This window comes from Geotrypetes seraphini, chromosome 5 (genome assembly GCF_902459505.1).
Source record: "Geotrypetes seraphini chromosome 5, aGeoSer1.1, whole genome shotgun sequence".
Lineage (NCBI taxonomy): Eukaryota > Metazoa > Chordata > Amphibia > Gymnophiona > Dermophiidae > Geotrypetes > Geotrypetes seraphini.
Window position 1 is genome coordinate 248,832,942 of NC_047088.1, and position 25,803 is coordinate 248,858,744.

Consider the following 25,803-nt stretch of genomic DNA (forward strand, 5'->3'; position numbering starts at 1 on the left):
AATCAAACAAACACAATATCAATACATTAGTAAGCTGCAAACTTACAAGTCAGAGATACAAATGGATCGTATGAGATTAATATCCAGGGCTCCTTTTACAAAGCCGCGCCAGCGGGGTTAACATGCGCGACTTTTCATCACGTGCTAACCCCCGCGCTGGCCAAAAGCTACCGCCTGCTCAAGAGGAGGCGGTAGCGGCTAGCGCATCCGGCAGTTTATCGCGCGTTATTACGCATGTTAAACCGCTAGCGCGCCTTTGTAAAAGGAGCCCTAAGTTCCACCAATGCTGGATATGAAGTGAGATAGAAGACTTCCAATTGGAGAGAATCAATTTTTGTGCAATTGTTAACAATATGTCAAAAAGTTTTTTATCTGAGTCTAATAGACAAATATTTGGAGATTGTGATTTAAATATCACTACGATAGCGAAATATTACATTCCATCTGAAAGATCTTTTTTCAAAACAGATACATTACTTCTTATTCATGATTCCGGTTCTCTTTCCCCTCACATTTTACAAAAGGATAGATTCGCTTTTATCTTCCTTTTTTATGGAGGAACAAACAACCACGAATAGCCCTAAAAAAAACCCTCAAAATGAGAAAAGAAAATGGAGGAGTTTTGTTTTCAGACTTTTATGTCTATCATGCAGCTTTTATCACTCATCAAGGCTCATATTGGTTTGTAGAACAAGGTAATTACTTACCAGTATGGTTTGAAATAGAAAAACAAAAAAAGACTGTGGATAAGATGTTCTGAAAATTATTTATTTCTCTTCACAATAAAATCATAAAAATTCAAATACAAATGTAATAGTCCAAGTGGACCCTACATGGTCCGTGTTTCAGCGAACACGCCTTCCTCAGGGGTCCAGTTGATGTTAAAACACAAATAAAAATAGAGAAGGACCAAAAGCAAAGAACTTATCTTTGAGCAGATAGCCGAGAATAACTGAAAACAAGCAGAATATCATGAAAAAACGCCACGGAAATAGAAAACAAACATATATTTCCACTTGCACCTCAGGCCTATCTGTCTGCCCCACACTCTTTGTCTGATAATCCCTTAATTCAAATGACGGTCAAATGTTTATTGGAATTTGATTTGTGAATGTTTTGAGAAGTGTTTTTTTCATTTTAAATTTTAATACAGAGTGTATATATATATATTCTTTATTTATAATTTTTATAACAGTTCAACATCCAGAACAGTAAGGAATGGAATTTTTCAATCTTAATAAAATCAGAAAAAGATCTATACATCATAAACTATTTCTATCTAGCCCACATTAGGAGAGGGCTAACTATCTTAAAAACATAATTTTAATACAGGAAAATAAAAACAGTAATTCCCCTATACAGAAACAAACATGAATTGGATTTTTATGTTATTATGTTTAAAGTTGTTTTATTATATTATGTACATCGCTTAGAAAATTTGTAATAGGCGATCCATCAAGAGCTAAATAAACTTGAAACTTGATGAATTTCGTAACCAGCCAAAAATATACCTGAAAAGGGGAAAAAAACTCTTCTAAACATTTAGGTGTAGCCTCAGCTATTTCTCCTCAAAAAGAATCAGATAGTAAGTCTTATGTTGTTCTTTCATATTTAAGAAACTTTCCAATTGAATTGAATCCCAGTAAATATATTCTTTACCCTGCAATTGCACTAGGCATTTGCAGGGAAATTTTAAACAAAATGTGGCACCAATAGCCAATACTCTAGATTTTAATGAAATAAATAACTTTCTTTTCATCTGGGTGGATCTGGCCACATCAGGAAATATTTGTACTATATCACCACAGAATTTTATTTGCTTATTCTGGAAATATGCTTTCATAATTAGACTCTTATCCATCTCATTAAGACAAGTAATTAATAGGGTGGACCGATTTTGCATGGTATCAAGTGAGTCTTCTAAGAATTCAGTAAGATTTAAATCCGTTGATACCAATTGATCCACTCCTTTCTCTAAGCCTATTTTTTTCTTTTGTGGGATATAGTAACAATTTGAAATAGGTAAAGAGTCTGAGTTTGGAAGTCCCAAAATTTACTTTAGATGTATACAGAGTTTATATACTGCTAAATTGCCACGGAGATTTCAACGCGGTTTACAAACAATCAAATTAGGTACTTGAAGTTCCCTCTCTGTCCCAAATGGGCTCACAATCTAACTATATAGTACCTATGAAAATATTTACTTATATGACAGAGATACATAGAAAGAAGAAAAAAAACCCCAACACATTAGGGAAAACTTCAAAACATTAGTATCAAAGAACCCAGAAAAAAAAAACCAATCCTAATCTAATCTAAACCTTAAGTTTATATACCGCGTCATCTCCATGAGAATGAATTAGTTTCTCCTCAGCTGCCTCCAGTTCTCTTTGCTTTTATTGAATACTTATATAAGTTTCCATTAACACGCTTAACTTTAGACACTTCCATTTGCTATCGTTCCAACTGACACTCGAAGCCCATACCAACATCCTAATCAAAAAATGCTTCTGCTTATTATGGAAACTACGCACACTAAAACCATACTTCGATTTCACATCATTCAGACTCTCTGGTCCTGAGCTCACTGGACTACTGCAACATAATCTACCTAGGATCTCACAAAGAACCCATCAAGAAACTGAGACTCATCCAGAACACAGCCATCCGACTAATCATTGGCTTGAGAAAACCCAACCACATACTACAAGAAACTCTACCGAGGCCAGAATAATCTGCTTCAAGACCCTCCTCGGCACCATACCCATCTACCTCCTGAAACTCCTCACCCTATAGGACAAACTCCGCCTCTCTCACAGAACATTATTGTTCACATTTCCTTCTCCCAAAGGATGCAAATTCAAACGATTCCTCAACAGGACACTCTCCTTTCAAGCAGGGATTTGGAACAACACCTTAAGCGACCTAATCCTGAACGCACCAACATACCATTCTTTCAGAAAATCACAAAAAACCCACTTATTCCACAAACGTATCTGATCCTTTAATTCGGCTCATCTCTAACCTCTTCTTATACGCTCCTTCTTCCTACCCTACCACCCCGTTCACTCAACTGTCTTCCACACCTTCCCAAATCTAACTGGTGTAACCTCTCTGTCCTTACAGCATCTCTTGTTGTATACCATCTTGAACTGGAAAGGTATGGCGGGATATAAATAAAGCTATAATAATTATTATTATTAATTGATGCCAGCTAGGTGTGGAAATGCTACGATTTTATAAAATCCACATACTATTTCCAGGCCTGTCCCCAACCCACCTATATCTTTCCTACTGCCACTCCCACCTTGCCATTGCATATGCCGGATTTAACGTGTGGACTTAATAGAATAGTGACTAAGGACAGGTATGCATGCAAATTGGTGCTTACTAGTAGCAATTAATAACAATAATTAGCAATTAATCCTTGTTAAAGCCAATTAAATGATTAATTTGCTGGTGTAAATGCCCTTATTCTATAACCAATGAAAAGAAAATGGTAAGAGCAGATAGTGTAGCTGGTTTTATGAAAGGTTTGCACAATTTCCTGGAGGAAAAGTCCTTAGTCTATTATTGAGAGAGACATGGGGGAAGCCACTGCTTGCCCTGGATCGGTAACATGGAATGTTGCTACTCTTTGGGGTTCTAGAATCTTGTTATTCTCTGGGATTCCGGAATCTTGCTATTCTTTGAGATTCTGTATAGAATGTTGCTACTCTTTTGGGTCCTAGAATCTTGTTAATAATAATAATAATAATAATAATAATAATAATAACTTTATTCTTATATACCGCCAACAATCTTGCGACTTCTAGGCGGTTTACAATAAAGAGAAGTGGTTTACAATAAAGAGAAACTGTAAATACAATAAAGAGAAACTGTACATACAGCGAATTAACGGGTATAGCATTGTACATCTGGTAATTCCAACATTAATAATATTAACAACAGTTTGTGTGCTGCAAGGGATTCTGAAATCTTGATATTCCTTGACATTCTGAATAGAATGTTACTACTCTTTGGGGTTCTAGAATCTTGTTACTCTCTGGGATTCCGGAATCTTGCTATTCTTTGAGATTCTGTTTGGAATGTTGCTACTCTTTGAGATTCTAGAATCTTGTTACTCTCTGGGATTCCGGAATCTTTGAGATTCTGTATGGAATGTTGCTACTCCTTGGGTTTTGGCCAGGTTCTAGGGACCTGGATTGGCCACCGTGAAAACGGGCAACTGGGCTTGATGGACCATTGGCCTGACCCAATAAGGCTATTCTTATGTTCTTATGAAATAAGATATTTAATATGTGTAGGTAAAGCCTTGATATTGTAGGCCTTGTTGTATGTGCATGTAAAGGGAAGGTACATGCTAGAGCTGAAGGAGCCAAATTTAATTACATCTCCTACTTCATCTTGGGATAAAAGTTCTTAGGTTTCCATAGCAACATGAAGATAAAGATAAGCATCTACTTCAAGTGGTCACACAGGAGAAATATTCATCTGAATTAAATAAATTAATTATACTATGCATTATATTATATCTGCATTGTATCAATCAGTCAGATTCCCATTAAAGGAAGCAGATTTGTTGCAATAGAACATTAAAACATTTTGGGAACATTTTTTCAAAAGAGAAACACAACATATACCTTGTGACACCAATAAGGAAAAGTCACAAAAGAGGGAATAATGTCGTAAGATCGCAACCCACCTAAAAGAGTTCAGGGGATTTAGTTGCTAACCTGTGTTAAGGGAATAAAGCCAAAATCTTGCATTCTTTTACCATAATACATGTTAGTTTAGGAGACCACAAGCTACATAATAATGAAATGGAAACCACCTCACTATTATGCAAATCAAATAACACAGCTACAGTGTTTCCCCGAAAATAAGACCTATCCCGAAAATAAGCCCGAGCATGATTTTCGGGATAGGTCTTAATATAAGCCCTACCCCAAAAATAAGCTCTAGTTAAGATCCCCCCACCAACCATCCCACCGTGAGCCTTACATACCTCCGAAGCCTTCCCTCTGCCGCGTCACTGAAATTCCGTAGCTTCATCCAACTTGTTTGGTGCAGAATAAATTCAAATAGCATTAACTTAGCAAAAGAATAAAAGTAATTTTTTGCTTCTTTTCTTTAGGCTTTTACTGGGATCGCCATTTTAATGCAATGAGGTTTTCACTAGCAACGGCTGCTCCACGGCCTTCCCCGCCGGGGGCTTCCCTCTGCCACATCACTGCTTTTTCCCATTCTCTATCTATGAGGAAGGAGATTGATGAAGGAGACCACCTTAGCATTCTGCTGTGTTTATAATCATGTACGCTCATACTCATTGTTCTCTTAGGCTTCTGCAGTTGGTGTCATGAACATTTCCTGCCTTCAGGGTTTAAGCTACACTTCCCCCTCCGTATTCGCGAATTCCAAATCTACGGATTCGCTTATTTGCGGTTTTAAATTAAAAAAAATTATTTTCATTTTTCGGGCTATTTTAAGCCTGTAAGCCCCCCCCCTTAAGCCTTACCTGGTGGTCTAGCGGGTTTTCAGGGCAGAAGTGATCTTCCCACGCTCCTGCCCCGTGCAGATCGCTCACAGGAAATGGCTCAAGAGACTACGGGAGCTCAAGGCAGTCATTTCCTATGAGCAATCTGCACGGGCCAGGAGCGTGGGAAGATCGCTCCTGCCTGAAAACTCACTAGACCACCAGGTAAGGCTTAAGGGGGGCTTTCAAGGCTTAAAATAGCCAGGGGAAGCGGGGGTTAAGGGCAGAACCGACCCAAATATTATTCGCAGTTTTTTTAATATTCGCGGACCGGCTCTGCCCCTAACCTCCACGAATACGAAGGGAGAAGTGTACTCCAGTAAAACTGCCCACCTCAAACCCCAGCCAATCAGGTTTGAGGACCCACTGTATAAAGACAACTTTCTGACTTCACACCAGTTTCTCCAGTAAAGGGGGTGCAGGGGCAACAACTTTAGCCTGCTGTTCACGCCGGCCTGGCTCCCTCTGAAATCACTTCTGGGTCCCGGCGCCAGAAAGTGACATCAGAGGGAACGCCAATGCCAGCGCAAGCAGCAGGCCGGAGAATCTGCTGACGCTGGCAAAGATTTAAAGAGGTGCGCGGTTGGAAGGGAGGGTACGTGGAAGGAGCAGGGGGGTGCAGAGGAGAGTGTGGGAATGGGGGTGCCTCCCACCCATGCTACGCCACTGCTTCACACCAACCCTGAAGAAAGCCATAGCACGAAGGCTGAAATGTTGGTTTCACCTACCTGGACAGCTGTAATCATATACAGTAAACCCCCGCGAATCCGCGAATCGTGGACTCAGTAATTTGCGGTATTTTCTGACCGCCATTTTCTTATATTAAAATCATGGTTACGCCAATCAGGAGCTATCTGGCGTGTCAAATCAGCTCCTGATTGGTGTAGCCTGACTTTAGTAACAGGAAGAGGCGGTCGGAGCATACCGCGAGTGATTTTCCGTACCCACCGGCGCCCCAGCTGCCCTCTCCTGCCTTTTGACATGCAAAAAACCATATTCGCAGTTTTTCAGAATTCGCGGGGGTTCCTGAAACGGAACCCCCGCGAATTTCCGGGCAGTACTGTACACTCATCTATAGAATTTTCCCATCATCTTGCATCAATCAATGCTCATGTGTAAGTGGATAAATAACATGAAGAAAGCTCTGGAGTTGTATGACAAACGACCCCTGGCATGACTTACCACCTTGAGTTCACCTTGGCAATGGTCAGACCCATTCTGCACAGGAAGGGAGAGCTGTGTTTCATAAAAGAGATCTAACCTAAGCGAGGGAGCCGGGAAGATAAAAGCAGAAATGAACATAGTAGTCATTCCCAGGAGGAGACATGCTGTACCTTACTTACTAATGTCATTATCCTATTATGATATGCAGTTTTTTAATGCTCGGAAAAGGAGCTCTACCCAGACAGTGTGCTAAAGATTATTTATATCCTGTACGATATGGATAATTTCTTGATGCATAAAGGGAGTCATTTTTTAAGAGAATGCCTAGCAAAAAGCCCCAAAGTACTTAGATTAAGCCCACTTTATAAAGGTAGCCTAAACGCCTATTTGCTTTTATAAAACAGTTTCCAAGATTCTATGAAGGGCGCTCCAGTTTGCAATTTGGGCGCGATCCTGAGATGCGTGCTGCTATCAATTAATTATCGATGTTAATTAGCTCCTATTTGGATTTGCAAGTGTATTTTGCTACGCACCATACAATAAAACTACGCACCCAAATCCCCTAGCGCACAACCAGAAGGAGGCATGACCTTGGCAGGGGCATAGATGGGTTAGGAGCATTCTGGAAATTTGCATGCAGTGTTATAGAATACCGGGGATGTGTTCCCAAATGGGCGCCAGGAATTACATCTGGCTTCAGCGGGCATAAATCCTGCCACCCAGAACTGGGCATGGGAATCGGTGCTACAAGCTGTTCTTTAAAGGGCACTCAACCCAGAGAGCCCTGTATAGAAATTTTTTCGCTGAGAAATCTTGGACATATGACCCTGCCCCAGCCCGCCCAGTTCTGCCTCAAGTCCCCTCCCCACCTCCCCCCCGAATCCTCCTCTCTTCTTCTGGACGAGCTCCAGTCGTGTCTGGAGCATGCACGGATGTGTATGACCGTCTGGAGCATGTGCAGATGTGTATGGCATCATCTGCACATGCTGAGAGGCTCTCCAGATGTGGCCGAATCTCATTGGGGGGGGGGGGCTTTCCAAAACCCGGACAAATACCAGTTTTTGGAAAGTCCGTCTGGAAGTCCGGACAGTCCTCTAAAAAGAGAACGTATCCGGGTTTTCCCGGATGTCTGATAACCCTAACTATGTCTGCCATGCTAAGCTGTCACTGTCATGCAGTGCTCATCATACTGTCACATCATTCCATGTTTGTCATGTTATATTTTACCATGCTTTGTCATGTATGTAGACTTGTAACTCGTTCTGAGTTCTCCTGGGAGGATGGGATATAAAACCTAATAAATAAATAAAAGCCAAAATCAGTTATGATTTGCAGCAGAATTCTGTAGATCTGGCCAAGATCCAAGGCAAAACTGTGGAATTCTAGTGTGGATCTCGGTAAATCTGTGGGGGGTTTTTCTGGCTCTTGGCAGTGGTGTGCCTGGCCCTGGCTCTGCAGACATGGTAAAAAAGAAAATAAGAATGGATAGGGTCACCAGACGTCCAGATGTCGGGGGGTCCGGACGCCTTTTCAAAACCCGGTGCTTTGTCTGGGTTTTGAAAAGCGTCCGACGTCGGGACCGCATGCGCGGATGCAACGTGGTGATGTCACGCACGGATGTGGAAACAGGTTAAGGAGGCAGGGCTGGGGGGGGGGCAGTATGCAAGCGGAACTGGACGAGCCTGGGGGCGTGGCCATGGGTCCAGAGATCCCTTCGGGAAAATCTGGTAACCCTAAGAATCGAGGAAATAGCTTTAAGCGTAACCTCTAATGATAGGAGGTGGAAATTCAGAGAGAGAGAGAGACTGATAGGAATGATGTGAGGGACTGAAGAGAGGAGAGAGAGAGCTAAGGATGAGGGGAAAGGAGCAGGTTAATTAGGCCTGTGTCTGATTTATGATAGGATTTTGGATCTCAGAGCAAAAACTTGTGAAATTGCTTTTCTGTTTTGAACAGTTGCAGACCTCTAAGTGGAAATTGCTTTCAAGCTGTTTCTCCTATAAAAAGCAGCTAAAATTCAACTTTAAGGTGTTCCTTATTGTCTTTTTTTCATTTCTTTTTTTTTTCGTATTGAACAATTAAATTAAACCATTAAATACAAAAGAAAACTTCAAATGCAATTAAACAATTGCCAATTACACATCAATTTAAACAGTTTGATGTCAAGTCACAGAATGCACTGTTGTAGGGGTCCTTTTAATAAAGCACATTTACTGCTAAACTGCACACGTACCCCTCCTCTTCCCTTTTGCAAAAATGTAGTGCAATTCTTAGCACCGGCCGCGGCGATAACAGCTCTGATGCTCATAGGAATTCTATGAGTTCTGAGGCTGTTATCGCCATGGCTGGCGCTAAAAAACGTGCTACGGCTTTGTAAGAGGAGGGGCGGGGTTAATGCAGGAAAAATGGCGTACCGCGTTTTGTGTCCGTTTGCCTGTCAGTGTTCACTAATCGCATGCTAATTATTTTTTATTAATATTTTTGAGAGGGGGCGTGTCCTGGGTGGGGAATGAAAATGGAAGTGTTATCTAGCTAGTGTGGTTGCGTTAGTGGACGCTGACTGGATGAGACTGACTTAACGCAGGAGCACTTAAGACCTTCTTCTATAAACAGTGACTTAACTCCTAGGCACCATTCGGCGCGGCTCTCAACCAACCACTAGGCACCATTTATAGACGTGGTCTTGGCACCACTAAGCATTAAGGGCCAGATTCTCTAAAGCAGTGTTTTTCAACCTTTTTACACCTATGAACCGGCAGAAATAAAAGAATTATTCTGTAGACCGGCATCTGTCCGTGGACCAGCGGTTGAAGAACACTGGGCTAAGTCGTGGGCCAGACCCCGCCCATCTCTACCCAATCTCCACCCCAGACCCCGCCCCCATAATAGTACTAATTGCACCTTGCACGTCCCATGCCTCATCTGGAAGCCCTCCCTCCGATGTTGCAACGTCAGAGAGAAGGCTTCCAGTTCAGGCGCAGGATGCCCGTAGGAGCCGTTGCCTGTGGCTTTGTGCACTGAATCAGTTAGGAAGAGGGAGCTGGCTCGAAGATAACGCCGCATCGATTGCACCGTGGACCGGCAGTTGAAGAACACTGTTTTGGGCCTGATGCACGTGCTGGCCCTGTGGATCGGCAGGAAATTTCTGTGGACTGGCACTGGTCCATGGACCGGTGGTTGAAGAACACTGCTCTAAAGAACATCTAAAGTTCAGCACCTCTTAGATGCCTAACTTAATTGGCAAAATTTCCTTAATAGGCTCAATAATTGATTAGAAAAAAATGAATTGGACGATAGGCACCTATCTGATTCTATAAAAGATAGATGTCTATCGCATGGCGCCTAAGTGGATGTTTTTATGGACGGAGCTTGATGTAGGCGCCGCTAAGCGCGATTCTCTAAAAAACTTAGGCGCCTGAAATGTAGGCTTTCAAAACCCTCACCTATATTTCAGGCGCCTACGTTTTTATTTAGGCGCTGCTTGCCGCGATTCTGTGAATGGCACCTAAAGCGTGACTGGCACGCAGCCTGTGCTATTTTTTTAGGCGCCGGCCTTAGAATCAGCCCCTGAAATCCTTAGGTTCACTCCATTTAGGCCAGGGTTGTCTTGGACTAAATCAGTGTTCCTAAGGTAGGCACCTAGCAGCGCCTAACTCAAGCCACACTCAAATTCTGCCCTGAATCTGCTCCTAATCGCATACTGGTAGGTGCCATTGAAACGCGTTGCCAGAGGATGTGGTAAGAGCGGATAGTGTCGCTGGTTTTCAGAAAGATTTGGACAAGTTAATGGAGGAAAAGTCCATACTCTGTTATTAAGACATGGGGGAAGCCACTGCTTGCCCTGGATCGGTAGCATAGAATGTTGCTACTCCTTGGGATTCTAGAATCTTGTTACTCTCTGGGATTCCAGAATCTTGCTATTCTTTGAGATTCTGTATGGAATGTTGCTACTCCTTGGGGTTCTAGAATCTTGTTACTCTCTGGGATTCCGGAATCTTGCTATTCTTTGAGATTCTGTATGGAATGTTGCTACTCTTTGGGGTTCTAGAATCTTGTTGCTCTCTGGGATTCTGGAATCTTGCTAGTCTTTGAGATTCTGTATGGAATGTTGCTGCTCTTTGGGGTTCTAGAATCTTGTTGCTCTCTGGGATTCTGGAATCTTGCTATTCTTTGAGATTCTGTATGGAATGTTGCTACTCTTTGGGGTTCTAGAATCTTGTTGCTCTCTGGGATTCCGGAATCTTGCTATTCTTTGAGATTCTGTATGGAATGTTGCTACTCTTTGGGGTTCTAGAATCTTGTTGCTCTCTGGGATTCCGGAATCTTGCTATTCTTTGAGATTCTGTATGGAATGTTGCTACTCTTTGGGGTTCTAGAATCTTGTTGCTCTCTGGGATTCTGGAATCTTGCTATTCTTTGAGATTCTGTATGGAATGTTGCTACTCTTTGGATTTTGGCCATGTACTAAGGACCTGGATTGGCCACTATGAGAACGGTCTACTGGGCTTGATGGACCATTGGTCTGATCCAGTAAGGCTATGCTTATGTTCTTAATTGTTTTCTAATTAGCTTTCAATGGTACTTTCAATTATCAGTGCTGATTAAGCCAGTTAAAAATATTGAGTTAGGTGCCTAGATCGGCTAGGCATGCCGATCTAAGCACCTAACTGTGGGTGTCTTTTATAGAATTAGGGCCTCTTAAATAGGAGACTTAAGTGCTCCTGCATTAAGGCCCTCTTTACTAATGCACACAAAATTATAGTAATATGATCAAAAAACCACTGAGTCTTACATGGACAAAGTGTTGGTCACTGTGTGTTTAAAAAAAAGAGGTCCAGAGCCTTTGAAATAGCTTGGAGCAAAACAGGGCCGCTGACGGGCCTGGCTGAAGTTCTCTTCTTTCTTCTCTTTTGGAGTTTGTTTGTCTTTGAAAAAAAGGAAAATTAATGTGACAGAACTTGAGGAAGTCTCAGGTATACCAGTGATTAACCGCCTATGAGGATATGTACCTGGCTGTTTTGAAGCAATATTTATGATGATGGTTTTTGTGGAGTTTTGGGTGTTTTGAGAGGTCCAAAAAACACCCACCAACTTATTGCACCTTAGGTGTCAATTTTAACTCTTGAGATGGGCCTCAGAGACCTAGAAATCAGGCATTTGACTGCTGTTGGTTATTGCAGGTCAATGTCTCAATCATCGGCCCAAACTCCAGTAAGAAATTTTTTTATATTTTTATAATTTTGAATACTTTTTTATATCTATATTTAATTATTTGACTTCATATTCAACATTTAAATTCATTTTCTTATTCAACATTAAAAGATAGTGCCTATAATTTCAAAAAAAGCACTTATCTTTTTTTTTTTTAATATTCTTTATTCATTTTCAAGATTACATTAAGTGTTAAAATATATTCAATCACATAAACCATAAATACATCACTTAGAATAATCATTGACATATCTCACAAATTCATATCTCCATCCCTATCCCAACCCTCCCTCCCATATATTTCATTATCATATAAAACATGTAATAATAAAATCCCCCCCTCCCTGCACCTTAAATTAACAAATAAATATAAGGCAACCAATTTTAAATTAATCTTTACAATACTTCGTTAATGGTTTCCACACATCCTGAAACTTTTTAAAATAACCCCGCTGTACTGCAATAAACCTCTCCATTTTATATATATGGCATAAAGAGTTCCACCAGAAGTTGTAATTTAATCTCCTCCAATCCTTCCAATTAAATGTGATCTGCTGAATGGCAACTCCAGTCATTATAAGTAATAATTGATTATTATTTGCAGAAATCTGACTTTTTGCTCTCATTTCCATACCAAATATCACAGTATCATAGGATAATGCCACTGGGTTCTCTAATAAATTATTAATTTGGTCCCAAATTGATTTCCAAAAATTCATAATAAATGGGCAATGAAACAATAAATGATCTAAAGTTCCTGCTTCTAAATGACAATGCCAACATCTATTAGACAAAGAACTATCTATTTTTTGTAACCTAACAGGAGGAAAAGCACTTATCTTAATGAACGCCACTAGAAGTGAACGGCACTGCTTGGTGAAACCCGACGGGGCCTCCGTTTCACCCCAATAGGCTTCATCAGGGGATGGTATTCAGCAGCACCTAAATTTTAGAAAAATACTGTTTCTAATTTGCAGCAACAAACTTTAAGGGCTCCTTTCACGAAGGCGGCTTTTGTGCACGTGACTTTTGTGCACTGCTCAAGAGGAGGCGGTAGCGGCTAGGCGGCCGGCGGTTTAGCGCGCGCCATTACGCGTGTTAAACCGCTAACGCGCCTTCGTAAAAGGAGCCCTACGTATGAAACTTTAAATATAAAACTCTGAAAGTTGGTGCTAAATAGAAAAAAAGCCGGCAACTTACGGAATACAGCTTGCTATCATGCTCAGAATATTTTTCAAAATGGTGCCACTGATTTCTGAATAAGCTTTTCAGGGATATTTGAATAATCTTATACAGTGGATCATAGTTGTCCTTTACTGCTCTAATCTTGTGCGTATTAATGATTGAATATAGTAAAACCTGTTACACTAACTCCTGAAAGGATTGGACAATTTCCTACTGGAAAGGGGGATAGAGGGGTATCGATAGAGGATTACTGCACAGGTCCTGGACCTGTTGGGCCGCCGCATGAGCGGACTGCTGGGCACGATGGACCTCAGGTCTGACCCAGCAGAGGCATTGCTTATGTTCTTATGGGAGAGGAGGAGATAGTGGATGCTCTGGATGGGCCATTTGGCCTTTATCTGCCATCATGTTTCTATGTTACTAAAGTTCTGTGACATCACAATGCAGGTGCAAAGAGCCTTAGCCTATAGGAAGAGGAGATGCAAATGTTAAGAGCCTTAGCCAATGCGCTTCCAGAGAGCGTAATAGGGCAGAGTACGGTACTGGGGTTCAAGAAAGGATTGGACAATTTCCTGCTGGAAAAGGGGATAGAGGGGTATCGATAGAGGATTACTGCACAGGTCCTGCACAGGTCCCACTTTTATTAAGTCGCGGTAGAGGTTTCTACCACGGTCCGGAGCACTAAATGCTCCAACGCTCAAAGAAATTCTATAAGGGTCAAAGCAGCGTTGGCGCATTTAGTACTCCAAGCCGTGGTAGAAACCTCTACTGTGGCTAAGGCCCTGTTTTACTAAGGTGAGCTAACTGATTAGCGCGCTAAACGCTAATACGCGCATGTTAGTCTATGGACACGTTAGCATTTAGCGCACGTTAATTTGATTAGTCCGCGTGAGCGGACTGCAGGGCGCGATGGACCTCAGGTCTGACCCAACAGAGGCATTGCTTATGTTCTTATGTTAACCGATTAGCGTGCGCTAATCAAATTAACGTGCGATAAATTCTAGCGCGTCCATAGACTAACATGCACGTATTAGCGTTTAGCGCGCTAACCAGTTAGCGCACCTTAGTAAAACAGGGCCTTAGCCACAGTAGAGGTTTCTACCACGGTCCGGAGCACTAAATGCGCCAATGCTGCTCTGACCCTTATAGAATTCCTATGAGCGTTGGAGCATTAAGTGCTCAGGACCATGGTAGAAACCTCTACCGCGACTTAATAAAAGCGGGCCTAATATTTTTGTAGGTCTTGGAAAGATACGTGTGGGACCTGCAAAGAAAAGAAAAGAAAAAAAAAAGAAAGAGGCCCTATTTTAGGGACACACTAGAAGTGGACTTAGGGCTCCTTTTACGAAGGCGCGTTAATGCCTTAATGCACAGAATAGCACGCTCTAAATTGCCGTGCGCGCTAGCCACTACCGCCTCCTTTTGAGCAGGCGGTAGATTTTCGGCTAGCGCACCCTATGGCACACGCTAATCCGGTGCGTGCACTAAAACGCTTAGCGCACCTTCGTAAAAGGAGCCCTTAGTTTTGGGGGAAAATCCCATGTTAAAATACTCTAAGCCCATTTCTTAGTGCAGGTGGGTAAAATGTCCCCTTACTGATGTAAAAGTGAGCCCAGTGTAATTCACGATTTCTTTCCATTTCAGCTAATCTCCAACGTCCTCATCTTCTCCTGCACAAACATTGTAGGAGTGTGCACGCACTATCCAGCTGAGGTGTCCCAAAGACAGGCGTTTCAGGAGACCCGGGAATGCATCCAGGCCAGGCTGCACTCTCAGAGGGAGAACCAGCAGCAGGTAACATGCATACCAAACAGAACATTTGGAGGAATAACTTTGCTGTTAGCATGAAGGAAATGAACCCCTGAGAAGCAAGAAACAGTGACTTTTCCCAAGCCCATCTTAGGAGTAGCTTAGGGACCTGGCTAAACAATAGGCAGTGACTTTTCCCAAGCCCATCTTAGGAGTAGCTTAGGGACCTGGTTATACAATAAGTATTGACTTTTCCCAAGCCCATCAAAGGAGTAGCTTAGGGACCTGGCTAAACAAGCAGTGACTTTTCCCAAGCCCATCTTAGGAGTAGCTTAGGGACCTGGCTAAACAATAAGCAGTGGCTTTTCCCAAGCCCATCTTAGGAGTAGCTTAGGGACCTGGCTAAACAAGCAGTGACTTTTCCCAAGCCCATCTTAGAAGTAGCTTAGGGACCTGGCTAAACAAGAAGCAGTGGCTTTTCCTAAGCCCATCTTAGGAGTAGCTTAGGGACCTGGCTAAACAATAGGCAGTGACTTTTCCCAAGCCCATCTTAGGAGTAGCTTAGGGACCTGGCTATACAATAAGTAGTGACTTTTCCCAAGCCCATCTTAGGAGTAGCTTAGGGACCTGGCTAAACAATAAGCAGTGGCTTTTCCCAAGCCCATCTTAGGAGTAGCTTAGGGACCTGGCTAAACAAGCAGTGACTTTTCCCAAGCCCATCTTAGGAGTAGCTTAGGGACCTGGCTAAACAAGAAGCAGTGGCTTTTCCTAAGCCCATCTTAGGAGTAGCTTAGGGACCTGGCTAAACAATAGGCAGTGACTTTTCCCAAGCCCATCTTAGGAGTAGCTTAGGGACCTGGCTATACAATAAGTAGTGACTTTTCCCAAGCCCATCTTAGGAGTAGCTTAGGGACTTGGCTAAACAATAAGCTGTGACTTTTCCCAAGCCCATCTTAGGAGTAGCTTAGGGACCTGGCTATACAATAAGCAGTGACTTTTCCCAAGCCCATCTTAGGAGTAGCTTAGGAACCTGGCTAAACAATAAGCAGTGGCTTTTCCCAAGCCCATCTTAGGAGTAGCTTAGGGACCTGGCTAAACAAGCAGTGACTTTTCCCAAGCCCATCTTAGAAGTAGCTTAGGGACCTGGCTAAACAATAGGCAGTGACTTTTCCCAAGCCCATCTTAGGAGTAGCTTAGGGACCTGGCTAAACAAGAAGCAGTGGTTTTTCCCAAGCCCATCTTAGGAGTAGCTTAGGGACCTAGCTATGTAATAAGCAGTGACTTTTCCCAAGCCCATCTTAGGAATAGCTTAGGGACCTGGCTAAACAATAGGCAGTGACTTTTCCCATCTTAGGAGTAGCTTAGGGACCTGGCTATACAATAAGTAGTGACTTTTCCCAAGCCCATCTTAGGAGTAGCTTAGGGACTTGGCTAAACAATAAGCAGTGACTTTTCCCAAGCCCATCTTAGGAGTAGCTTAGGGACCTGGCTATACAATAAGCAGTGACTTTTCCCAAGCCCATCTTAGGAGTAGCTTAGGGACCTGGCTAAACAATAAGCAGTGGCTTTTCCCAAGCCCATCTTCGGAGTAGCTTAGGGACCTGGCTAAACAATAGGCAGTGACTTTTCCCAAGCCCATCTTAGGAGTAGCTTAGGGACCTAGCTAAACAATAGTGACTTTTCCCAAGCCCATCTTAGGAGTAGCTTAGGGACCTGGTTATACAATAAGTAGTGACTTTTCCCAAGCCCATCTTAGGAGTAGCTTAGGGACTTGGCTAAACAATAGGCAGTGACTTTTCCCAAGCCCATCTTAGGAGTAGCTTAGAGACCTGGCTAAACAATAGGCAGTGACTTTTCCCATCTTAGGAGTAGCTTAGGGACCTGGCTATACAATAAGTAGTGACTTTTCCCAAGCCCATCTTAGGAGTAGCTTAGGGACTTGGCTAAACAATAAGCTGTGACTTTTCCCAAGCCCATCTTAGGAGTAGCTTAGGGACCTGGCTATACAATAAGCAGTGACTTTTCCCAAGCCCATCTTAGGAGTAGCTTAGGAACCTGGCTAAACAATAAGCAGTGGCTTTTCCCAAGCCCATCTTAGGAGTAGCTTAGGGACCTGGCTAAACAAGCAGTGACTTTTCCCAAGCCCATCTTAGAAGTAGCTTAGGGACCTGGCTAAACAATAGGCAGTGACTTTTCCCAAGCCCATCTTAGGAGTAGCTTAGGGACCTGGCTAAACAAGAAGCAGTGGTTTTTCCCAAGCCCATCTTAGGAGTAGCTTAGGGACCTAGCTATGTAATAAGCAGTGACTTTTCCCAAGCCCATCTTAGGAATAGCTTAGGGACCTGGCTAAACAATAGGCAGTGACTTTTCCCATCTTAGGAGTAGCTTAGGGACCTGGCTATACAATAAGTAGTGACTTTTCCCAAGCCCATCTTAGGAGTAGCTTAGGGACTTGGCTAAACAATAAGCAGTGACTTTTCCCAAGCCCATCTTAGGAGTAGCTTAGGGACCTGGCTATACAATAAGCAGTGACTTTTCCCAAGCCCATCTTAGGAGTAGCTTAGGGACCTGGCTAAACAATAAGCAGTGGCTTTTCCCAAGCCCATCTTCGGAGTAGCTTAGGGACCTGGTTATACAATAAGTAGTGACTTTTCCCAAGCCCATCTTAGGAGTAGCTTAGGGACTTGGCTAAACAATAAGCAGTGACTTTTCCCAAGCACATCTTAGGAGTAGCTTAGAGACCTGGCTAAACAATAGGCAGTGACTTTTCCCATCTTAGGAGTAGCTTAGGGACCTGGCTATACAATAAGTAGTGACTTTTCCCAAGCCCATCTTAGGAGTAGCTTAGGGACTTGGCTAAACAATAAGCTGTGACTTTTCCCAAGCCCATCTTAGGAGTAGCTTAGGGACCTGGCTATACAATAAGCAGTGACTTTTCCCAAGCCCATCTTAGGAGTAGCTTAGGGACCTGGCTAAACAATAAGCAGTGGCTTTTCCCAAGCCCATCTTAGGAGTAGCTTAGGGACCTGGCTAAACAATAGGCAGTGACTTTTCCCAAGCCCATCTTAGGAATAGCTTAGGGACCTGGCTAAACAATAGGCAGTGACTTTTCCCAAGCCCATCTTAGGAGTAGCTTAGGGACCTGGTTATACAATAAGTATTGACTTTTCCCAAGCCCATCTTAGGAGTAGCTTAGGAACCTGGCTAAACAATAAGCAGTGGCTTTTCCCAAGCCCATTTTAGGAGTAGCTTAGAGACTTTTCAGTAAGGGAATAATCCAAATCTGTTTTCAGCCGTGCTGCACTAACTGCTTTCATCACGTTCCCTGGCCATGAATCACTTTGTGGATGAAAGGTAGTGGTCAGAAATGGAGGCTTGCCATTTGCCATCCTTGATTGCATATCCTTCTTCATGAGCCCAGTTGTGCACATTGCTCTGTTCTTGTCTTCTTTTCTGTGCTCGATCTCTATCCCTGTTGTCAGCCACTGATGCTTATGCAATGGCCGTGGCTTTGAATATTGACTCCAGAAGTTCTAACGCCTTCCAGAGACGGAAAAGTGGTAGAACTAGAGGATATGAATTTAGGTTGCAGGAGGCCAATTCAGGAATAATGTCAGGAAGTAACTTTTCACAGAGAGAGGGTGGTAGACATATGGAATGACCTCCTGTAGGAGATGGTGGAGATTAAAATATTGTGGGATAAATGCAAAGGAATCCTGGAACCAAACAAACTTCATGGTGCTTGGATGGCAACTCTAGTATTTGTGGCACAAAGCCAGTGCCTGGCACACTTCTATAGTCTGTGCCCTGATGGTAGCTGGACAGACTTGGATGGGCTAGAGTAGGGCTTTAATAATGGCTTCAACAAGGCCAGTTCCGGGCAGACTTCTATGGTCTGGGCCTTGAAAATGGCAAGGGCAAATCAAGATCACGTATACATGTTGAAGTTGTGGGTTCAAACCCTTGACTGCTCATTGTGATCCTGGGCAAGTCACTTAATCCTCCACTGCCCCAGGTACATTTGATAGATTGTGAGCCCACCGGGACAGATAGGAAAAACGCTTGAAGTACCTGTATGTAAACTGCTTTGAGTGTGGTTGTAAATCTACAAAAAGGCAGTATACAAGTCCCAATCCCTTTCCCTGATGTCATAATACCTCATTCCACCAATAAAAGCCAACCTCATCAGTGATGTCACAACGGATTCAATGGAGGAGAGTGTGGCGCAGTGGTTAGAGCTGCAGCCTCAGCCCCCTGAGGTTGTGGGTTCAAACCCTGTGCTGATCCTTTTGACCCTGGGCAAGTCACTTAATCCCCCCATTGCCCCAGATACATTAGATAAATTGTGAGCCCACCAGGACAGAGAGGGAAAACGGTTAAAGTACCTATATGTAAACCGCTTTGAGTGTGGTAGTAAATCTACAAAAAGGCAGTATACAAGTCCCAGTCCCTTTCCCTGATGTCATAATGCCTCATTCCACCAATAAAAGCCAACCTCATCAATGATGTCACAATGGCTTCATTGTTCTATACTTGGCTCACTTTTGCTACTGTATTGGAGGAGAGTGTGGCACAGTGGTTGGAGCTACAGCCTCAGCCTCCTGAGGCTTTGGGTTCAAGCCCTGTGCTGCTCCTTGTGACCCTGGGCAAGTCACTTAATCCTCCACTGCCCCAGTTACATTAGACAGATTGTGAGCCCATTGGGACAGACAGGGAAAATGCTTGACATACCTGTATATATACCGCTTTGAGTGTGGTTATAAAACTACAAAAAGTTGGTATATGAGAGTCCTCATCCCATCCCTTTCCCATATGTAGTATTGCATTATACCTTATGCTATGTGTTGTGTCTGTAAATGGCCTTTTGGTTGGAGATGGGCTGGGGAGGGCTTCAATGGCTGGGAGGGTGTAGATGGGCTGGAGTGAGCTTTGACGGAGACTTCAGCAGTTGGAATGTAAGAACAGTACCGGGCAGAGCTTTGGATTCTTGCCCAGAAATAGCTAAAAAGAAAAAAAAAAAATTAAATTGAATCAGGTTGGACAGACTGGATGGACCATTCGGGTCTTTATCTGCCATCATCTACTATGTTACTATCTTATTGAGCAGACCGGATTGACCTCTGCTATGTTACTATGTATTTTTCCCCTTTTATTGCATTCAAGGTATTTGCTCAGAAACTCACTCAGCACCATTGTGTTGTTCTTTTTGGTGACGGGACTAAATCGCGCGAGACAACGGCGCGCCGACAACTGAGCGCAGACAACTGAGGGCAAGGTTGACGGCGCGCCGAAGAAAAAGCACTATTTTAAAGGGCTCCGACAGGGGGTGTGGGGGGAACCCCCCCACTTTACTTAACAGACATTGCGCTGGCGTTGTGGGGGGTTTGGGGGGTTGTAACCCCCCATATTATACTTAAAACTGAACTTTTTCCCTAAAAAACAGGCAAAAAGTTTGGTTTCAAGTATAATGAAGGGGGTTACAACCCCCCCAAGCCCCCCACAACGCCAGCGCGATGTCTGTTAAGTAAAATAGGGGGGTTCCCCACCAACACCCCCCGTCGGAACCCTTTAAAATAGTGCTTTTCTTCGGCGCGCCGTCAACCTTGCGTTCAGTTGTCTGCTCTAAGTTGTCGGCGCGCCGTTGTCTTGCGCGATTTTGTCTATGAACCTTTTTGCTTTGTTATCAGGTTTAGTTTGTCAGGGATGAGGATAGAAATTGTCCTTTACCCAACAACAAATGTTCGTTGTCGTTGTATAAGTCAAAGTCCTGCAAATGACTTTTTTATAGCCTGAGGTTTGTTTGTCATGACATTCCTTTCCCTGTAATCTAGTCAACTGTACCTAGCTGTAAATAATAGAAAGACCGGCGTCTGTTTGAGTTGTCCTGTACCAGGCACATTCCTAATATGCTAGCAAGTTGCGTGAGTCGGTAACGACTGAGTTGTATGACTTAGAACAAACCCTTTTATGCATATGGAAAGAATCAGTTGTTTGGTTTCTCGTGTGCACGCCTCTCCACTGAATATAGGGGCGCCTTTTACAAAGGTGCGCTAGCGGTTTTAGCACGCGCTAGCCGCAACCGCCTCCTTTTAAGCAGGCGGTAGTTTTTCAGCTAGCGCGCGCTAATCGTGTGCGTGCGCTCAAAAACGCTAGCGCACCTTCGTAAAAGGAGCCCATAGTTCCAAGTTCAAGTTTCAAGTTTATTAAAAATTTGTTATCCCGTCTTTTTAAATTTCAAAGCGGCTTTACAATAGATAACCCCCCCCCCCCAGAAAACAGTGTAGTGCAGACACATTAAAATTAGTAACTACATTTTTTGTCCAATAAAGACATTGACAGAGTCTCACAAATCAAACTCACACGAGAGGAAAAAGGGCAGAACTACAATGAACAGAAAGGTAAGAAAAGTTAGGGGAAAAACGGAAGGAAAGGGGTAAAAATTTAACCTGATTTGCCATCATTGCCACTATACAATATAGGCACATTTCTATGTTACTCACTTTATGCTTCTTATATAGTTGTCATTTCTCTTTAATTTTTATCTGATTTCCTTCACATCCAGGGTGGGAATGTATTACTACTTTAAATAAGAGTGAGTTATTGGAAGGATAATTGCATTTATATTATTGATTAAGTAAAGGGGGTGGGGGAAAAAGATTACTTTCGAATATTTGTAAGTTTAAAGTGCTTTTCTTGATTTGTTATACGTTCAGATTCAGATGTATTGCACTGTTACTACTTGAAAATCAATAAAGATTTTTTTTTTAAAAAAGATATTTAGCTAATAGACCTTGGCGGTGCTGCCGTGCAAACAGGCTTTAAACACACAGACTGTTATCACCCAGATCATCATCAGTCTTCAGTTCTTTTATATATATTTTTTATATGTTATATATGTAATAAATATTCACTTTAAATGTTTAAATATTTGAATAGCGAGAAACAAAAAAAAAAAATGGAAGATCCAATGTTCCACAGTGAAAACAATCCAAACAATAAAAACAGAAAACTGTGGATATGATTTATTTATTCCTTCTTCCAAAAAACACAAGGCTTGCGAGTGTTTTGCAAGACGAGCAAAACATTCTCGCAGATCGTGACTCGATCGCAAATCGAGCGTTGACTCGATTTGCGAGCATCGCTACCCCTTGCCCGCCCACCCACGAATGCCCCCCCCCCGAGAACCGGCATCGCTCCCCCCCGCTCGCGAATGCCCCCCCTCCCTCTACCCGCCCAAACAGAAGCCTTATCCCATCTGGCACCGGCAGATCTCCGAGAATCTCCGAGAGAGCGAGAACCAGAAGGCCTTGAGCATGTGCAGATGCTCAAGGCCCAGGCAACAGGAAAGATCTTCGGGCACCGGCATGTCCTGGGGCTGCGTGCCAGTGCCAAATGGGGTAAGGCTTCTGTTTGGGCTGGCGGTGGATGCCGGTTCGCATGGGGGGGAAGTGATGCTGGTTCTTGGGGGGGGGGGGGGTGGAGCAGTGCCGGTGGCCTTGTGGGGGGAAACAAATCAAGCGAGTTTCCCTTACTTCCTATGGAGAAACTTGCTTTAATATACAAGCAATTTGGTTTACGAGCATGCTTCTGGAACGAATTATGCTCGTAAACCAAGGTTCCACTGTAAATACAAATATAATAGTCCACATGTGTAATCTTTGCAGACCCTGGAAGGACTACACTTGTGGACTATTATATTTGTATTTTTTTGTGTTTTTTGGAATAGGGAATAAATAAATCATCTTTTTAGAACATCATCATCCACCGTTTTCTGTTTTTATCGTAAATATTTGAATACTCATCTTATTGAAGCATAATTTAGGGGATCGCGAGCATTCAGTAAGATAAATATTCGGATATTTAAACATTTAAAGTGAATATTTATTACATATATAAAATCTTAAAAAATGTATCAAAGACTTGAAGACCGATGGTGATCTTGGTGCTAACAGTCTGTACACACGGCAGCACCGCCGAGGCCTGTTCACTAAATATCTCCACTGAATAGTCATCTCTTTGGGAAAAATGATCCCATGCGTGTTCAGAAAGAATTAGTGCAAGGAGTTAGCGGACTTCAGAAGAATATGACTGTCTGAGCCAATGGCTTCTGAAAACAGAGAGCACCAGACACGATGCATGCCTTATGAAGTAGGGCAGCACCATTTTTTTTATTCCTGAAATCCGAAATGGAGCTCTGTTTCTCCGGGGTGTAATGCGAAGTCTGTTAGCTGGGCAGCAGGTTTTTTTAATTGGTTCATCTGTTTGACTCCACAGGAGCGTCTCCTACTCTCGGTACTTCCTCGTCATGTTGCCATGGAGATGAAAGCTGACATTAATGCCAAGCAGGAGGATATGATGTTTCATAAGATTTACATCCAAAAGCACGACAATGTGAGGTAAGGATTGTCATCTGGGCGCAGAGCAGACTGCAGAGGGAGGAGGTGAAAGCCGTGGTTTTCAATATAAAGGGAGAACGCCTTCGGTCCCAAGAACCTGTAGGATAGGCATTTACACACATTTAGAATTTTTTTTTTTTTTTTTCTCTAGAGGTGTGGGTGGTTTGGCCTGTTTCTACTTTGAGTAGTTTTCTCTAATATGTAGAAATAAAGAGAAATAAAACAAAAAGAATCCCAGTGATGCCTTTTTTTTATTGGACTAACTAGAGCAGGGGTGTCCAACTTTATGGCTGTGCCGCCGGACCAATCAGCAAGCAAGGCTTTCATCTGTGTAGTGCTGAGCTCACTGCTCAGCATGGCTATTTCCCGCCGCGACGCCGGACTTGTAAGATGCACGCCTGAAAAAGAAATCATCCTGGCCGGGGTCGGTGTCATGCTCCGGAGATCTACAGCCTTCCTATCTCCCTCTCCCTTCTACCTGCTTCCGGCCACATCCCCTGCTCCGCGGCTCTCTTCGGCAACTCAGCAGCAGCGATCGACACAAGCTTCTGACGTCGGGGCCTACCCTCTGTGAGTCCCGCTTGTTTCAACTTCCTTTTTCCACAAAGGCGGGACTCGTAGAGGGAAGGCCTCGATGTCGGTAGCTTGTCTTGATCACCGCTGCTGACAAGTTGCTGAAGAGAGCCACGGAGCAGGGGGGTGTTGCCAGGTGCAGGTAGAAGGGAGAGGGCCAGATGCAGGACTCGTGGGTGAGGGAGCAGAAGAGAGAGAGAAAGAGAGAGGGGAGGGAAAAAAAGGAAATATTTCATACTGGGCTGGGCCGGAGTGGAGGGAGGGTGGAAAGATTCTAGCTACAGGTGCAGTAACAAAGGAAAAGGGGGGGAAAGCTGAAAATGGAGATAGTGACACAAAGAAGAGAAAGGGTAAGCAGGACCTACTGAATAAGGATAGAGATACAGAGGGGACATGAAAGGGTAAATAAGGCATCCCCCCGAAAATAAGCCCTAGAGCATATTTTGGCCTTCCAAAAAAAATAAGACAGTGTCTTACCATCGGGGAAACACGGTAGCTATCAGTGTATACGAGTAAAACAGCAAAGTATTCAAATTCATTCATTTTTATAGCCCGTGCTCCTCAGGATACATACACAAAGATTTCAGGAACAGAGATACGTACGCTACAGAGTCAGCATGCTACAGGATCAAGACACAAAGCTGTAGAATGAATAACTTATAGAGAATGTGACTAAGAACACATGCTTTGCAGAATCTAAGGAAATAAACCATAGAGTCATGAACGGGTATTAGCATATCTGCAGTGAACGGTAGAAGAACTGGTTAGTAGGCACAGGTGTTCAGAGATAAGGTACATTGAAGGAATGTCTCTCAAAGTTTGAGACCAGAATTGATACAGTCCATGAAAAGAAGCGTCTTTACTGACAGTCTTACAAGAAGAGGGAGGGGAGGGTGAGAGAAAGGGAGATAATGAAGGCGTCAGAGCAGTAAAAATTATCCCCCTCTTTTACGAAAGTCAGAGCAGTTACTGCCGCTGAAACCCGCGCGTTGTTAATGCGACAGAAAGTCAATGTCTTTGTTAAGACCTGTCTGATGGGTTTCAAAAATGCTTTTATCATTTTGACCTCAAAGGTCTTGCGTTCCTGCATTGATTTTAAATTCCCTTTTAATATTCTCACCATAAAATCATTGATGCAGCGTTCTGTTTTCTGAAATGTCCCACAGAGGCGATATCCTGGTTGGTATTGCAATTTTTATTTAAAAATTTGTGTCCCGCCACATTCAACAAACAAAACATGCATAATAAAATAACTAACAAACGACATACCACATAAAATCACTGATAATATTTCAGTTTAAAAACACAATTCAATACAAATATGATATCTGTGTAATTTAATCTTAGACTTTAGTATCTGGCTTGTTTCTCCAATAAAGGGGATGGAACTCCTCTTATATGAGGAAAGACTAAAATGGTTAGGGCTCTTCAGCTTGGAAAAGAGACAGCTGAGGGGAGATATGATTGAAGTCTACAAAATCCTGAGTGGAGTAGCACAGGTACAAGTGGATCGATTTTTCACTCCATCAAAAATTGCAAAGACTAGGGGACACTCAATGAAGTTACAGGGGAATACTTTTAAAACTAATTGGAGGAAATTTTTTTTCACTCAGAGAATAGTTAAGCTCTGGAACACATTGCCAGAAGATGTGGTAAGAGCAGATAGCGTAGCTGGTTTTAAGAAAAGTCTGGACAATTTCCTGGAGGAAAGACATGGGGGAAGCCACTGCTTGCCCTGGATCGGCAGCATGGAATGTTGCTACTCTTTGGGGTTCTAGAATCTTGTTGCTCTCTGGGATTCCGAAATCTCGCTATTCTTTGAGATCCTGTATGGAATGTTGCTTCTCTTTGGGTTTTGGCCAGGTACTAGGGACCTGGATTGGCCACTGTGAGAACAGGCTACTGGGCTTGATGGACCATTGGTGTGACCCAGTAAGCCTATTCTTATGTTCTTATTGAATAATATAAACTACATTTGAAGATGAGCAG

At 43.0% G+C, this 25,803-nt stretch overlaps 1 protein-coding gene across 1 annotated transcript in view; it reads left to right on the plus strand.

Moving 5' to 3' along the window:
• Positions 1-25,803, plus strand: part of ADCY5 (adenylate cyclase 5) — a 477,676-nt gene that overhangs the window by 223,421 nt on the left and 228,452 nt on the right. The window contains 2 exon segments of the mRNA XM_033944132.1: positions 14,741-14,890; positions 23,120-23,241. Of these exon segments, the coding sequence (XP_033800023.1) occupies positions 14,741-14,890; positions 23,120-23,241 (272 nt within the window).